The 16,715-nt window shown below is 44.5% G+C and overlaps 1 protein-coding gene across 1 annotated transcript in view; it reads left to right on the top strand.

The window, feature by feature from the left end:
- LOC139414896 (stathmin-4-like) overlaps positions 1-12,254 on the top strand; it is a 21,235-nt gene extending 8,981 nt beyond the window's left edge. The window contains exons 3-8 of the mRNA XM_071162502.1: positions 1,635-1,733; positions 1,939-2,144; positions 2,805-2,996; positions 7,077-7,328; positions 8,063-8,254; positions 11,412-12,254. Of these exons, the coding sequence (XP_071018603.1) occupies positions 1,635-1,733; positions 1,939-2,144; positions 2,805-2,996; positions 7,077-7,328; positions 8,063-8,254; positions 11,412-11,510 (1,040 nt within the window). The 3' untranslated portion in view covers positions 11,511-12,254. The remainder of the gene's footprint in view (positions 1-1,634; positions 1,734-1,938; positions 2,145-2,804; positions 2,997-7,076; positions 7,329-8,062; positions 8,255-11,411) is intronic.
- Positions 12,255-16,715: the final 4,461 nt, after the last annotated feature.

The raw sequence follows: 16,715 nt of genomic DNA, 5'->3' as shown, positions 1-16,715 counted from the left end.
GTATGTAAAGTAATTTTAGAATAATAACAATATGTAAAGTAATTTTAGAATAATAACAAAATGTAAAGTAATTTTAGAATAATAACAATATGTAAAGTAATTTTAGAATAAGGCTGTATGTAAAGTAATTTTAGAATAATAACAATATGTAAAGTAATTTTAGAATAATAACAATATGTAAAGTAATTTTAGAATAATAACAATATGTAAAGTAATTTTAGAATAAGGCTGTATGTAAAGTAATTTTAGAATAATAACAATATGTAAAGTAATTTTAGAATAAGGCTGTATGTAAAGTCATTTTAGAATAATAACAATATGTAAAGTAATTTTAGAATAAGGCTGTATGTAAAGTAATTTTAGAATAATAACAATATGTAAAGTCATTTTAGAATAAGGCTGTATGTAAAGTCATTTTAGAATAATAACAATATGTAAAGTAATTTTAGAATAAGGCTGTATGTAAAGTCATTTTAGAATAATAACAATATGTAAAGTAATTTTAGAATAATAACAATATGTAAAGTAATTTTAGAATAATAACAATATGTAAAGTAATTTTAGAATAAGGCTGTATGTAAAGTAATTTTAGAATAAGGCTGTATGTAAAGTCATTTTAGAATAATAACAATATGTAAAGTCATTTTAGAATAATAACAATATGTAAAGTCATTTTAGAATAAGGCTGTATGTAAAGTAATTTTAGAATAAGGCTGTATGTAAAGTCATTTTAGAATAAGGCTGTATGTAAAGTCATTTTAGAATAAGGCTGTATGTAAAGTCATTTTAGAATAAGGCTGTATGTAAAGTAATTTTAGAATAAGGCTGTATGTAAAGTAATTTTAGAATAAGGCTGTATGTAAAGTCATTTTAGAATAAGGCTGTATGTAAAGTCATTTTAGAATAAGGCTGTATGTAAAGTCATTTTAGAATAATAATAAAATGTGGGAAAAGTAAAAGGGTCTGAATAATTTCCGAAGGCCCTGCATTTATCTGTGATCAGAGAGGAGATGAAGGCCCTGCATTTATCTGTGATCAGAGAGGAGATGAAGGCCCTGCATTTATCTGTGATCAGAGAGGAGATGAAGGCCCTGCATTTATCTGTGATCAGAGAGGAGATGAAGGCCCTGCATTTATCTGTGATCAGAGAGGAGATGAAGGCCCTGCATTTATCTGTGATCAGAGAGGAGATGAAGGCCCTGCATTTATCTGTGATCAGAGAGGAGATGAAGGCCCTGCATTTATCTGTGATCAGAGAGGAGATGAAGGCCCTGCATTTATCTGTGATCAGAGAGGAGATGAAGGCCCTGCATTTATCTGTGATCAGAGAGGAGATGAAGGCCCTGCATTTATCTGTGATCAGAGAGGAGATGAAGGCCCTGCATTTATCTGTGATCAGAGAGGAGATGAAGGCCCTGCATTTATCTGTGATCAGAGAGGAGATGAAGGCCCTGCATTTATCTGTGATCAGAGAGGAGATGAAGGCCCTGCATTTATCTGTGATCAGAGAGGAGATGAAGGCCCTGCATTTATCTGTGATCAGAGAGGAGATGAAGGCCCTGCATTTATCTGTGATCAGAGAGGAGATGAAGGCACTGTATATATAACTAACTATATGTGTGTTTCCCATGCAGCGTACAGAGAGAAGTTGAAAGAGCTCCCCCTGGTGTCTCTGTTCTGCTCCTGCATCAACCCTCAGACCATCGACTGTAAACCCACGTACAAAGCAGAAGGTAAAACAACACGTTCTTAAAGTTAATTTATAAGTTCTACCTTGTACTTCCTGACGTTTCATACATTTACATTACATATTCAGGTAGAAACGAAATAGAAAAGAAGAAGCATTGAAGAAAGAAATCCATTTGCAGAATATGTAGAAACATGTGAGCTAGCTAGTTGTCTAAAGGTTGTGTTTTAAAGCTCCTGTCCCATCCCCAGATGCGGTGGATCTGGGCTGGTGTGTGATAAAGGACGTGGAGGTGATAGAGTTGAACAAGCGTTCTTCGGGCCAGGCCTTCGAGGTCATCCTGAAGCCTCCGTCATTTGATGGCGTCCCAGAGTTCAACGCTACCATGCCCCAACGCAGAGAACTCTCCATGGAGGAGATCCAGAAGAAACTAGAGGCTGCAGAGGAGAGGAGGAAGGTGAGGAGGACAGGGAGGAGAGGAGAGGAGGAAGGTGAGGAGGACAGGGAGGAGAGGAGACACTAGGAGAAAGGGAGGAAAGGAGAGGAGGAAGGTAGGGAGGAGAGTAGGAAGGTGAGGAGGGTATGGAGGAGAGGAGGAAGGTGAGGAGGACAGGGAGGAGAGGAGAGGAGGAAGGTTAGGAGGACAGGGAGGAGAAGAGAGGAGGAAGGTGAGGAGGACAGGGAGGGGAGAGGAGGAAGGTGAGGAGGACAGGGAGGAGGTGAGGAGGACAGGGAGGAGTAGAGATACATACACACACTAACCATAGCAATAGAGGAGAGGAGACACTAGGAGACAGGGAGGAGTAGAGATACATACACACACTAACCATAGCGATGGAGGACTCTCAAAAGCATGTTTTTAGCATGGGCAGCGCCATTGAGGACTTTCACCAATTTGAAGCGGGACTTCCTATTGGTTAAGGAAGGTTCCATTTATTTACTAATTCATAGAAGTAGAAGAAGAACATTGACTTCTTCAAAATGGAGATGGTCCTCAATGGCGTTGCCCATGATCTCAGGCGCCATAATGGGACAGATGTTGCATCCTCTAAGTATCTCTATGGCACAAACACACACCTGTCTGTATCCTGACACCACTGCTCACACCGCCCTCTAGTGCCAAGAGGTTGAGCTGCGGAAGCACCTGGCAGAGAAGAGAGAGCACGAGAGAGAGGTGATTCAGAAGGCCTTAGAGGAGAACAACAACTTCATCAAGAACGCCAAGAAGAAGCTGGAGCAGAAGATGGAGGCCAACAAGGAGAACAGAGAGGCTCTACTGGCGGCCATGTTGGAACGACTGCAGGAGAAGGTGATGTTTCGCCACGGTCATGCTCTTTCTCTTTATTCTCTCTTCAGTCTGTCTGTCTGTCTGTCTGTCTGTCTGTCTGTCTGTCTGTCTGTCTGTCTCAGAAGAAGTTAATGTTCTCCTTATTTATTTATCTTGAGTTTCTCTCTCTTTCTAGTCTCTTTCTAGTCTCTTTCTAGTCTCTCTAGTCTCTTTCTCTCTCTCTAGTCTCCCTCCGTCTATTTTATTTACAGTGCCTTGAAAAAGTATTTGCTCCCTTTCTGATTTTCTCTATTTTTGCATATTTTAAACACTGAATGTTATCAGATCTTCAACCAAAACCTAATATTAGAACCTGAGTTTACAAATAACAATAGCTCTTTCATCGTCACTCACATCCTACCATACCTTTGTCTGCACATTATGTCTTGAATCTATTCTACTGTGCCCAGAAACCTGTTCCTTTTACTCTCTGGTCCGAACGTACTAGACGACCAGTTCTGTTAGCCTTTAGCCGTACCCTTATCCTACTCCTCCTCTGTTCCTCTGGTGATGTAGAGGTTAACCCAGGCCCTGCAGTGCCTAGCTCCACTCCCACCCCACAGGTGCTCTCATTTGTTGACTTCTGTAACCGTAAAAGCCTTGGTTTCATGCATATTAACATTAGAAGACTCCTCCCTAAGTTTGTTTTATTCACTGCCTTAGCACACTCTGCCAACCCGGATGTTGGAGTTGCACACCACACTCTGCGGAGTTGCAATCTACTGCAGAGATAGCCTGCAGAATTCTGTCTTACTATCCAGGTCTGTGCCCAAACAATTTGAGCTTCTACTTTTAAAAATCCACCTTGCCATTAACAAGTCTCTCACCGTTGCCGCTTGCTATAGACCACCCTCTGCCCCCAGCTGTGCCCTGGACACCAAATGTGAACTGATTGCCCCCATCTATCTTCAGAGCTCGTGCTGTTAGGTGAACTAAACTGGGAAATGCTTAACACCCAGGCCCTCCTACAATCTAAACTTGATGCCCTCAATCTCACACAAATTATCAATGAACCTACCAGGTACAACCCCAAATCCGTAACCATGGGCACCCTCTTAGATATCATCCTAACCATTCTGCCCTCCAAATACACCTCTGCCGTCTTCAACCAGGATCTCAGCAATCACTGCCTCATTGCCTGCGTCTGTAATGGGTCTGCGGTCAAACGACCACCCCTCATCACTGTCAAACGCTCCCTAAAACACTTCAGCGAGCAGGCCTTTCTAATCGACCTGACCCGGGTATCCTGGAAGGATATTGACCTCATCCCATCAGTAGAGGATGCCTGGATGTTCTTTAGAAATGCCTTCCTCACCATCTTAAATAAGCATGCCCCACTCAAGAAATTTAGAACCAGGAACAGATATTGCCCTTGGTTCACTCCAGACCTGTTTGCCCTTGACCAGCACAAAAACATCCTGTGGCCTTCTGCATTAGCATCGAATAGCCCCAGCGATATGCAACTTTTCAGAGAAGTTAGGAACCAATATACACAGGCATTTAGGAAAGCAAGGGCTAGCTTTTTCAAACAGAAATTTGCGCCCTTTAGCACAAACTCAAAAAAATTCTGGGACACTGTAAAGTCCATGGAGAATCAGAGCATCTCCTCCCAGCTGCCCACTGCACTGAGGCTAGGAAATATTGTCACCACCGATAAATCAGCGATAATTGAGAATTTCAATAAGCATTTTTCTACGGCTGGCCATGCTTTCCACCTGGCTACCCCTACCCCTGTCAACAGTCCTGCACCAACCACAGCAACCCATGCCTCCCCCATTTCTCCTTCACCCAAATCCAGATAGCTGATGTTCTGAAAGAGCGGCAAAATCCGGACCCCGACAAATCAGCCGGGCTAGATAATCTGGACCCTCGCTTTCAAAAATGATCCGCCGAAATGGTTGCAACCCCTATCACTAGCCTGTTCAACCTCTCTTTCGTATCTTCTGAGATCCCCAAAGATTGGAAAGCTGCTGAGGTCAACCCCCTCTTCAAAGGGGAGACACTCTAGACTCAAACTGCTACAGACCTATATCTATCCTGCCCTGCCTTTCTAAGGTCTTCGAAAGCCAAGATAACAAACAGATCATCGACCATTTCAAATCCCACTGTACCTTCTCCGCTATGCAATCTGGTTTCCGAGCTGGTCATGGGTGCACCTCAGCCACGCTCAAGGTCCTAAACGATATCATAACCGCCATTGATAAGAGACAATACTGTGCAGTTGTATGCATCGACCTGGCCAAGGCTTTTCGACTCTGTCAATCACCACATTCTTATTGGCAAACTCAACAGCCTTGGTTTCTCAAATGACTGCCTCGCCTGGTTCACGAACTCCTTCTCAGAGATCAGTGTGTCAAATCGGAGGGCCTGTTGTCCGGACCTCTGGCAGTCTCTATGTGGGTAACACAGGGTTCAATCCTCGGGTTTACTTTTTTCTCTGTATACATCAATGATGTCACTCTTGCTGATGGTGTTTCCCTGATCCACCTCTACACAGACGACACCATTCTGTATACTTCTGGCCCTTCTTTGGACACTGTGTTAACAAACCTCCAGACGAGCTTCAATGCCATAAAACTCTCCTTCCGTGGCCTCCAACTGCTCTTAAATGCAAGTAAAACTAAATGCATGCTCTTCAACCAATCGCTGCCTGCACCTGCCCACCCGTCCAGCATCACTACTCTGGACGGTTCTGACTTAGAATATGTGAACAACTACAAATACCTAGGTGTCTGGTTAGACTGTAAACTCTCCTTCCAGACTCACATTAAGCATCTCCAATCCAAAATTAAATCTAGATTCGGGTTCCTATTTGGCAACAAAGCATCCTTCACTCATGCTGCCAAACATACCCTCGTAAAACTGACCATCCTAACGATCCTCGACTTCGCCGATGTCATTTACAAAATAGCCTCCAACACTCTACTCGGCAAACTGAATGCAGTTTATCACAGTGCCATCCGTTTTGTCACTAAAGCACCTTATACCACCCACCACTGCGACCTGTACGCTCTCGTTGGATGGCCCTCGCTTCATATTCGTCGCCAAACCAACTTGCTCCAGGTCATCTACAAGTCTCTGCTAGGTAAAGCCCTGCCTTATCTCAGCTCACTGGTCACCATAGCAGCACCCACCCATAGCACACGCTCCAGCAGGTATATCTCACTGGTCACCCCCAAAGCCAATTCCTCCTTTGGTCGCCTTTCCTTCCAGTTCTCTGCTGCCAATGACTGGAACGAACTGCAAAAATCACTGAAGCTGGAGACTCATATCTCCCTCACTAGCTTTAAGCACCAGCTGTCAGAGCAGCTCACAGATCACTGCACCTGTACATAGCCCATCTGTAAACAGCCCATCCAACTACCTCATCCCCATACTGTTATTTATTTTATTTATTTTGCTCCTTTGCACCCCAGTATCTCTACCTGCACACTCATCTTCTGCACAACTATCACTCCAGTATTTAATGCTATATTGTAATTATTTTGCCACTATGGCCTGTTTATTGCCTTACCTCCCTTATCATACCTCATTTGCACACACTGTATATAGACTTTTTCTGTTGTATTATTGACTGTATGTTTTTTTTATTCCATGTGTAACTCTGTGTCGTTGTTTGTGTCGCACTGCTTTGCTTTATCTTGGCCAGGTCACAGTTGTAAATGAGAACTTGTTCTCAACTAGCCTACCTGGTTAAATAAAGGTGAAATTAATTTATATATTTTTTTTTTAAATATGCAAAATAGTGAAAATTAGAAAGGGGGCGGGTCACTTTCATTTGTCCAATAGGAGCTCTTGGTTTATTTATCAAACTCTTTCTTTCATCTCCCTCTCTCTTCCACTTACCAGTCTCTCTAAATTAGATTTTTTTACACTTTCAAAAAACATTTGAATTAATGAATATTATCAAGACACGTAACATTATTTTTGTTTCTGTCAGATCATTTCCATGTTGATTGAGGAGCTTTTGTTTTATGCTGTTTTTCCGTCTGGGTTTTACCCAATTAATGCTAATAGATTCCTGAATGTAAATATTGTTGTTGTTGTTTTCCTGTGTGGCAGGACAAGCATGCAGAAGAGGTGAGGAAAAAGGTACTAGCCTTGGCAGATGTGGTGGATCTGGGCTGGTGTGTGATAAAGGACGTGGAGGTGATAGAGTTGAACAAGCGTTCGTCGGGCCAGGCCTTCGAGGTCATCCTGAAGCCTCCGTCATTTGATGGCGTCCCAGAGCTCAACGTTACCATGCCCCAACGCAGAGAACTCTCCATGGAGGAGATCCAGAAGAAACTAGAGGCTGCAGAGGAGAGGAGGAAGGTGAGGAGGACAGGGAGGAGAGGAGAGTAGGAAGGTGAGGAGGACAGGGAGGAGAGGAGGAAGGTGAGGAGGACAGGGAGGAGAGGAGGAAGGTGAGGAGGACAGGGAGGAGAGGAGAGTAGGAAGGTGAGGAGGACAGGGAGGAGAGGAGAGGAGGAAGGTGAGGAGGACAGGGAGGAGAGGAGGAAGGTGAGGAGGAGAGGGAGAAGGAGAGGAGGAAGGAGAGGAGGACAGAGAGGAGGAGAGGAGGAAGGTGAGGAGGACAGGGAGGAGAGGAGAGGAGGAAGGTGAGGAGGACAGGGAGGGGGAGATGAGACACTAGGAGACAGGGAGGAGGTAGAGGAGACACTAGGAGACAGGGAGGAGGTAGAGGAGACACTAGGAGACAGGTAGGAGGAGAGGAGACACTAGGAGACAGGGAGGAGGAGAGGAGACAGGGAGGAGGAGAGGAGACAGGAGACAGGGAGGAGGTAGAGGAGACACTAGGAGATGGGGAGGAGGTAGAGGAGACACACTAGGAGACAGAGAGGAGGAGCGGAGACAGGGAGGAGGAGAGGAGACACTAGGAGACAGGGAGGAGGTAGAGGAGAAGAGGAAGATGAGGAGGAAGATGAGGCAGGGAAGACACACACACACATAATCATGCACGTACACTCAATACGCATAATCACACTCACCATAATCCATGTCTGTTTGTATCCTGCTCCTGATACTCTCCTCACACCGCCCTCTAGTGTCAGGAGGCTGAGTTGCTGAAGCACCTGGCAGAGAAGAGAGAGCACGAGAGAGAGGTGATTCAGAAGGCCTTAGAGGAGAACAACAACTTCATCAAGAACGCCAAGGAGAAGCTGGAGCAGAAGATGGAGGCCAACAAAGAGAACAGAGAGGCTCTACTGGCGGCCATGTTGGAACGACTGCAGGAGAAGGTGATGCTTTCTTTCTCTCGAGTTTCTTTCTCTTTCCCTCTAGTCACGCTCTCTGTCTCTCTCTCTAGTCTCTTCTCTAGGAGAAGTAACGTTTACCTCTCCTTTCTTATTCTTGAGTTTATCTCTCTCCCTCCCGTCTCTATCGCTCTCTATTTCAATATATCTCTATATCTTTCTTCTAACTCTCTTTAATCTCCCTCCCTCTTTAATCTCCCTCTCTCTTTAGTCTCCCTCTCTCTTTAATCTCCCTCTCTCTTTAATCTCCCTCTCTCTTTAGTCTCCCTCTCTCTTTAGTCTCCCTCTCTCTTTAGTCTCCCTCTCTCTTTAATCTCCGTCTCTCTTTTGTATCGCTCTCTCTTTAGCCTCCCTCTCTCTTTAATCTCCCTCTCTCTTTAGTCTCCATCTCTCTTTAATCTCCATTTCTCTTTAATCTCCCTCTCTCTTTAGTCTCCCTCTCTCTTTAGTCTCCCTCTCTCTTTAATCTCCCTCTCTCTTTAGTATCGCTCTCTCTTTAGTCTCCCTCTCTCTTTAATCTCCCTCTCTCTTTAGTCTCCATCTCTCTTTAGTCTCCATCTCTCTTTAGTCTCCCTCTCTCTTTAATCTCCCTCTCTCTTTAATCTCCCTCTCTCTTTAGTCTCCCTCTCTCTTTAGTTTCCCTCTCTCTTTAGTCACCCTCTCTCTTTAATCTCCCTCTCTCTTTACTCTCCCTCTCTCTTTAGTATCGCTCTCTCTTTAGTCTCCCTCTCTCTTTAATCTCCCTCTCTCTTTAGTCTCCATCTCTCTTTAATCTCCCTCTCTCTTTAGTGTCGCTCTCTCTTTAGTCTTCCTGTCTCTTTAATCTCCCTCTCTCTTTAGTCTCCCTCTCTCTTTAATCTCCCTCTCTCTTTAGTCTCCCTCTCTCTTTAATCTCCCTCTCTCTTTAGTCTCCCTCTCTCTTTAGTATCCCTCTCTCTTTAATCTCCCTCTCTCTTTAGTCTCCCTCTCTCTTTAGTCTCCCTCTCTCTTTAATCTCCCTCTCTCTTTAGTCTCCATCTCTCTTTAATCTCCCTCTCTCTTTAGTATCGCTCTCTCTTTAGTCTCCCTCTCTCTTTAATCTCCCTCTCTCTTTAGTCTCCCTCTCTCTTTAATCTCCCTCTCTCTTTAATCTCCCTCTCTCTTTAGTCTCCCTCTCTCTTTAATCTCCCTCTCTCTTTAGTATCCCTCTCTCTTTAGTCTCCCTCTCTCTTTAATCTCCCTCTCTCTTTAGTATCCCTATCTCTTTAATCTCCCTCTCTCTTTAATCTCCCTCTCTCTTTAGTCTCCCTTCTCTTTAGTCTCCCTCTCTCTTTAGTCTCCCTCGCACAATAGGCACTCTTGCTCTTTAATCTCCCTTTCTCTTTGACCTTCCTCTTTCCCTCTTTAATCTCCCTCTTACTTTAGTCTCCTCTCTCTTTAGTCTCTCTCTCTCTAGTCTCTCTTTCTCTCTCTTTTTAATCTCCCTCTGTCTTTAGTCTCCCTCTTTAATCTCTCTCTCTCTCTTTAGTCTCCCTCTCTCTTTAACATCCATCTCTCTTTAGTCTCGCTCTCTCTTTAATTTCCCTCTCTCTTTAGTCTCCCTCTCGCTTTAATTTCCCTCTCTCTTTAATTTCCCTCTCTCTTTAGTCTCTCTCTCTCTTTAGTCTCCCTCTCTCTTTAATTTCCATCTCTCTTTAGTCTCCCTCCCTCTTTAATTTCCATCTCTCTTTAGTCTCCCTCCCTCTTTAATTTCCCTGTCTTTAATCGCCCTCACTCTTTAGTCTCCCTCGCTCTTTAATTTCCTCTTTCCCTCTTTAGTCTTTCTCTCTTTAGTCTCCTCTCTCTTTAGTCTTGTCTCACTTCAATCCTAGTCTCTCTAGTGTCTCTCTCTCCTAGTCTCTAGTGTCTCTCTCTCCTAGTCTCTCTAGTGTCTCTCTCTCCTAGTCTAGTGTCTCTCTCTCCTAGTCTCTCTAGTGTTTCTCTCTCCTAGTCTCTCTAGTGTCTCTCTCTCCTAGTCTAGTGTCTCTCTCTCCTAGTCTTTCTAGTGTCTCTCTCTCCTAGTCTAGTGGCTCTCTCTCCTAGTCTCTCTAGTGTCTCTCTCTCCTAGTCTAGTGGCTCTCTCTCCTAGTCTCTCTAGTGTCTCTCTCTCCTAGTCTAGTGTCTCTCTCTCCTAGTCTCTCTAGTGTCTCTCTCTCCTAGTCTAGTGTCTTACTCTCCTAGTCTCTCTAGTGTCTCTCTCTCCTAGTCTCTCTAGTGTCGCTCTCTCCTAGTCTTTCTAGTGTCTCTCTCTCCTAATCTCTCTAGTGTCTCTCTCTCCTAGTCTAGTGTCTCTCTCTCCTAGTCTCTCTAGTGTCTCTCTCTCCTAGTCTCTATAGTGTCTCTCTCTCCGAGTCTAGTGTCTCTCTCTCCTAGTCTAGTGTCTCTCTCTCCTAGTCTAGTGTCTCTCTCTCCTAGTCTCTCTAGTGTCTCTCTCTCCTAGTCTCTCTAGTGTCTCTCTCTCCTAGTCTAGTGTCTCTCTCTCCTAGTCTCTCTAGTGTCTCTCTCTCCTAGTCTCTCTAGTGTCTCTCTCTCCTAGTCTCTATAGTGTCTCTCTCTCCTAGTCTCTCTAGTGTCTCTCTCTCCTAGTCTAGTGTCTCTCTCTCCTAGTCTCTCTAGTGTCTCTCTCTCCTAGTCTCTCTAGTGTCTCTCTCTCCTAGTCTCTCTAGTGTCTCTCTCTCCTAGTCTCTCTAGTGTCTCTCTCTCCTAGTCTCTCTAGTGTCTCTCTCTCTCCTAGTCTAGTGTCTCTCTCTCCTAGTCTCTCTAGTGTCTCTCTATCCTAGTCTAGTGTCTCTCTCTCCTAGTATTTCTAGTGTCTCTCTATCTTACTCTCTTTCTGTCTCCCTTTAGTTAATCTATTCTAACTCTCTAAAAAATTTGCATCACCACAAATTCTCATCTAGCGTATATTCCTCCTGTATAAAATCTCAAACCTCATAATTATACAGGCACTAAACCCATTCTGGTGTCTAGCTTGTCCAAGTTTTTGTCTGGTCATTCCCATGTTGAGTATCTCTCTTGAGAACCTCTGGAGATATTTGTTTTAGTCTGTTCATATCTGGGTTTTACCGACTTCATGCTAATAGATTCCTAAATGTAAATATTGTTGTTGTTTTCCATGTGGCAGAATAAACACGGCGAAGAGGTGAGGAAGAAAAAGAGAAGTGAAGGAGGAAGCCAGCTGGAAGACGAGTGGAGCGAGGGAGTGGGTTTTGTGAGTCCATAAAAAAAAACAGACCTGAAAACAAGCCAATCTGAACTATGAACACGGGAGTCAATGTTCATGTTAATAATGTATACGGTAACGAATTGGAACAAGTCTACAAAACTAAACAGGGATTCCACAACACACAACAAAAACATTGTGATGAAGTAAAAGAGACAAGGATGTGTCTGGCTGGCAATGTAAGGTGCATGGATGTTTTAATGACGATGTTAATTATGTGGGGACAGACAGAGTGAATCTGGTGTTTGTGGTGGAACACAGTGGAGTGGTAGGTTATCAATATGGTGCCTCAGTCAGCGTCGAAACATACAGTACCACACCATCAGAGCCCACTATCCCACTAGCTGACTGAAGACACCCTCAGAGCCCACTATCCCAGAGCTGACTGAACACACCCTCAGAGCCCACTATCCCAGAGCTGACTGAACACACCCTCAGAGCCCACTATCCCAGAGCTGACTAAACACACCCTCAGAGCCCACTATCCCACTAGCTGACTGAACACACCCTCAGAGCCCACTATCCCAGAGCTGACTTAACACACCCTCAGAGCCCACTATCCCAGAGCTGACTGAACACACCCTCAGAGCCCACTATCCCAGAGCTGACTGAACACACCCTCAGAGCCCACTATCCCAGAGCTGACTAAACACACCCTCAGAGCCCACTATCCCACTAGCTGACTGAACACACCCTCAGAGCCCACTATCCCAGAGCTGACTGAACACACCCTCAGAGCCCACTATCCCAGAGCTGGCTGAACACACCCTCAGAGCCCACTATCCCAGAGCTGGCTGAACACACCCTCAGAGCCCACTATACCAGAGCTGACTTAACACACCCTCAGAGCCCACTATCCCAGAGCTGACTGAACACACCCTCAGAGCCCACCATCCCAGAGCTGACTGAACACACCCTCAGAGCCCACTATCCCAGAGCTGACTGAACACACCCTCAGAGCCCACTATCCCAGAGCTGACTGAACACACCCTCAGAGCCCACTATCCCAGAGCTGACTGAACACACCCTCAGAGCCCACTATCCCACTAGCTGACTCAACACACCCTCAGAGCCCACCATCCCAGAGCTGACTGAACACACCCTCAGAGCCCACTATCCCAGAGCTGACTGAACACACCCTCAGAGCCCACTATCCCAGAGCTGACTGAACACACCCTCAGAGCCCACTATCCCACTAGCTGACTCAACAACACCCACACTCTGTATCTCACTTGCAGGCGCTTACACATCAAAATGATTTATAGTGTGATACGTTTCTCCCTACAGCTTTATCGGGATGCTGTAACCAGCTCATGCACTATTTTGAATTTACCGGGGAACACTGTCAATGATAAATAATTTGTGTATATCAGACAAAAGATTGGATTGTGTCATTGGAAAAGGCTAAATATGTCTCAAATACACTCAAATAATTTTAGCAAATGTATTAAAAATGACATACAGAAATATCTAATTTACATAAGTATTCAAAACAGTCAATAAATGTTTGAATCCACTTTGGCATCGATTATAGCTGTGAGTCTTTCTGTGTAAGTCTCTAAGAACTTTGCACACCTGGATTGTACAATATTTGCACAAATTCTTCAATCTCTGTCAAGTTGGTTGTTGATCATTGCTAGACAGCCATTTTCAAGTCTTGCCATAGATTTTCAAGCCAAGTTAAGTCCAAAATGTAACTAGGCCACTCAGGAACATTCGCTGTCTACTTGGTAAGCGACTCCAGTGTAGATTTGGCCTTGTGTTTTAAGTTATTGTCCTCCTGAAAGGTGAATTCATCTCCCAGTGACTGGTGGAAAGCAGACTGAAGCAGGTTTTCATCTTGGATTTTGCCTGTGCCATTACAGTCATTTTTGATCCTGAAAAACTCCTCAGTCCTTAACGATTACAAGCATACCCATAACATGATGTAGCCACCACTATACTTGGAAATGTGGAGAGTAGTACTCAGTGATGTGTTCTAGTGGATTTGACCCAAAACAGAACACTTTGTATTCAAGACAAAAAGTTAATTGCTTTGCCACATTTTTTGCAGTATTACTTTAGTACCTTGTTGCAAACAGGATGCATGTTTTGGAATATTTAAATTATGTACAGTCTCCCTTGCCACTCTGTCAATTAGGTTAGTATTGGGGAGTAACTACAATGCTGTTTATTCATCCTAAATGTTCTTGTATCACAGCCATTAAACTCTGTAACTGTTTTAAAGTCCCCATTGGCCTCATGGTGAAATCCCTGAGAGGTTTCCTTCCTCTCTGGCAACTGAGTTAGGAAGGATGCCTGTATCTTTGTAGTGACTGGGTGTATTGATCCACCATCCAAAGTGTTGTTGTTTTTTACCCATCTACCAATAGGTGCCCTTCGCGAGGCATTGGAAAACCTTCCTGGTCTTTGTGGTTGAATCTGTGTTTGAAATGCACTGCTTGTGGGGTACAGAGATGAGATAGTCATTACAAAAATCATGTTAAACACTATTATTGAACACAGAGTGAGTCCATGCAACTTATTATGTGACTTAAGCATATTCTTTTTACTCCAGAACGTATTTAGGCTTGCCTTAACTTGGAGCGGCAGGTAGCCTAGTGGTTAGAGCGTTGGGCCAGTAACTGAAAGGTTGCTTGATCAAATCCCTGAGCTGACAAGGTACAAATCTGTCGTTCTGCCCCTGAACAAGATAGTTAACCCACTGTAGGCTGTCCTTGTAAATAAGAATTTGTTTGTTCTTAACTGACTTGCCTAGTAAACATTTTTTTTTTTAAATAATAATTAAGTAACTAAGGGGTTGAATACTTGACATAAGACATTTCAACTTTTCATTTTGAATTAATTTGTACAATTTCTAAAAACATAATTCCACTGTTTAGGACAGTGACACAAAATCTCAATTTAATCGATGTTTGTTTTGGGGGAGGGGGGGGATTCAGTTCATTTGCATGGCAAAGAGGGACTTTGAAATTAATTGCAATTCATCTGATCACTCTTCATAACATTCTGGAGTATATACAAATTGCCTTCGTACAAACTGAACCAGCAGACTTTGTGAAATGTAATATTTGTGTTATTCTCAAAACGTTTGGCCACGACTGTTCATAATGTCCTACCTTTTACCAGAGCCCTATGGGGGTCTGGGTCAATGGGGGTCTGGGTCAATGGGGGTCTGGGTCAATGGGGGTCTGGGTCAATGGGGGTCTGGGTCAATGGGGGTCTGGGTCAATGGGAGTCTGGGTCAATGGGAGTCTGGGTCAATGGGAGTCTGGGTCAATGGGGGTCTGGGTCAATGGGGGTCTGGGTCAATGGGGGTCTGGGTCAATGGGGGTCTGGGTAAATGGGGGTCTGGGTCAATGGGGGTCTGGACCTATGGGAGTCTGGGTCAATGGGGGTCTGGGTCAATGGGGGTCTGGGTCAATGGGGGTCTGGACCTATGGGAGTCTGGGTCAATGGGGGTCTGGGTCAATGGGGGTCTGGGTCAATGGGGGTCTGGGTCAAAGGGGGTCTGGGTCAATGGGGGTCTGGGTCAATGGGGGTCTGGGTCAATGGGGGTCTGGGTCAATGGGGGTCTGGGTCAATGGGGGTCTGGGTCAATGGGGGTCTGGGTCAATGGGGGTCTGGACCTATGGGAGTCTGGGTCAATGGGGGTCTGGGTCAATGGGGGTCTGGGTCAATGGGGGTCTGGGTCAAAGGGGGTCTGGGTCAATGGGGGTCTGGGTCAATGGGGGTCTGGGTCAATGGGGGTCTGGGTCAATGGGGTCTGGGTCAATGGGGGTCTGGGTCAATGGGGGTCAGGGTCAATGGGGGTCTGGACAAAGGGGGTCTGGGTCAATGGGGGTCTGGGTCAATGGGGGTCTTGACCTATGGGAGTCTGGGTCAATGGGGGTCTGGGTCAATGGGGGTCTGGGTCAATGGGGGTCTGGGTCAATGGGGGTCTGGGTCAATGGGGGTCTGGACCTATGGGAGTCTGGGTCAATGGGGGTCTGGGTCAATGGGGGTCTGGGTCAATGGGGGTCTGGGTCAATGGGGTCAGGGTCAATGGGGGTCTGGACAAAGGGGGTCTGGGTCAATGGGGGTCTGGGTCAATGGGGTCTGGACCTATGGGGTCTGGGTCAATGGGGATCTGGACCTATGGGGTCTGGACCTATGGGGTCTTGGTCAAAAGGAATGCAATACATAGGGAATAGGGTGCTCAGACTTCATTGTGGCATTGTGGGAAATGTGTGCCCTGTATTGCTGGGAATGTGAACACTGTCCTTGTTATGTCTTTATGTGTGTTGTGTTGTTGACTGAACTCACAGCTCCAGGTGATCTCTCTTCTCTGTCACTCTGTTGTTTACATGTTGATCATTTAGCAGACACTCTTATCCAGAGTGACTTGCATAATAAATACTAATAACACATTTAGAACAAAATAATATAATTTATTCAGAAACACATTAAGTGGTAAGTGTTCATTCTACTACAAACTAGGGTCAGTATTTAGTCACAGGCTACATATCGTATGGACATTCCTACACAATAAGAATATTTGAATGAAAAAAATGAATGGTTTACATTGACATTTTATTCTTGTGCAACTTAACGTTAATGATGTCACTGTCGCTTATATAAACAGGTATAATTTAACGAGTCTTTTAAAGGAATACTTCGGCATTTTGGCAATGATAGCAGATACCCCTAGACTTCGCCATTGTGCTAACGCTAGTTCACAAAACTACCTCTAACTTCCTTCATAATAAACACAGAGACATTAGAATGGTATCCACGATTTCATCTGACTCTGGGGAAGTAGACAAAGGGCATCATTGCCGAAATCCCGAAGTATCCCTTTAAATAAACAAGTCATTTAAACAAGTAATTTAAATGAACTAAAACACGGTAGGAAAGTATGAACAGAGAATGTGAACCCTGCCGTTGACCTCAGACGTTTCCAGGTAGACTATATGTCAAGAGGTCAGATACATCACTTTGTCCATTTCCGCGGGTCAACATCAAAGCCAAAGACGAAAACATCAACGTCCATTATTCCCTTCTAAGACATCTACATTACAGCCATGCTACACTCTACAGAGTTAGGGTCCATTTCAATCCACTCAGGAAATGTACAAAATAATCAGAAATCCATTTTCCATGGAAACTTTTTTATATTTAAAGAATTTTGAAATTATTTTCCTTGGATTAGGAGTTCTCTTATTA

Source organism: Oncorhynchus clarkii, chromosome 8, assembly GCF_045791955.1.
Source record: "Oncorhynchus clarkii lewisi isolate Uvic-CL-2024 chromosome 8, UVic_Ocla_1.0, whole genome shotgun sequence".
Lineage (NCBI taxonomy): Eukaryota > Metazoa > Chordata > Actinopteri > Salmoniformes > Salmonidae > Oncorhynchus > Oncorhynchus clarkii.
This window is presented reverse-complemented; position numbering and strand designations above follow the sequence as displayed.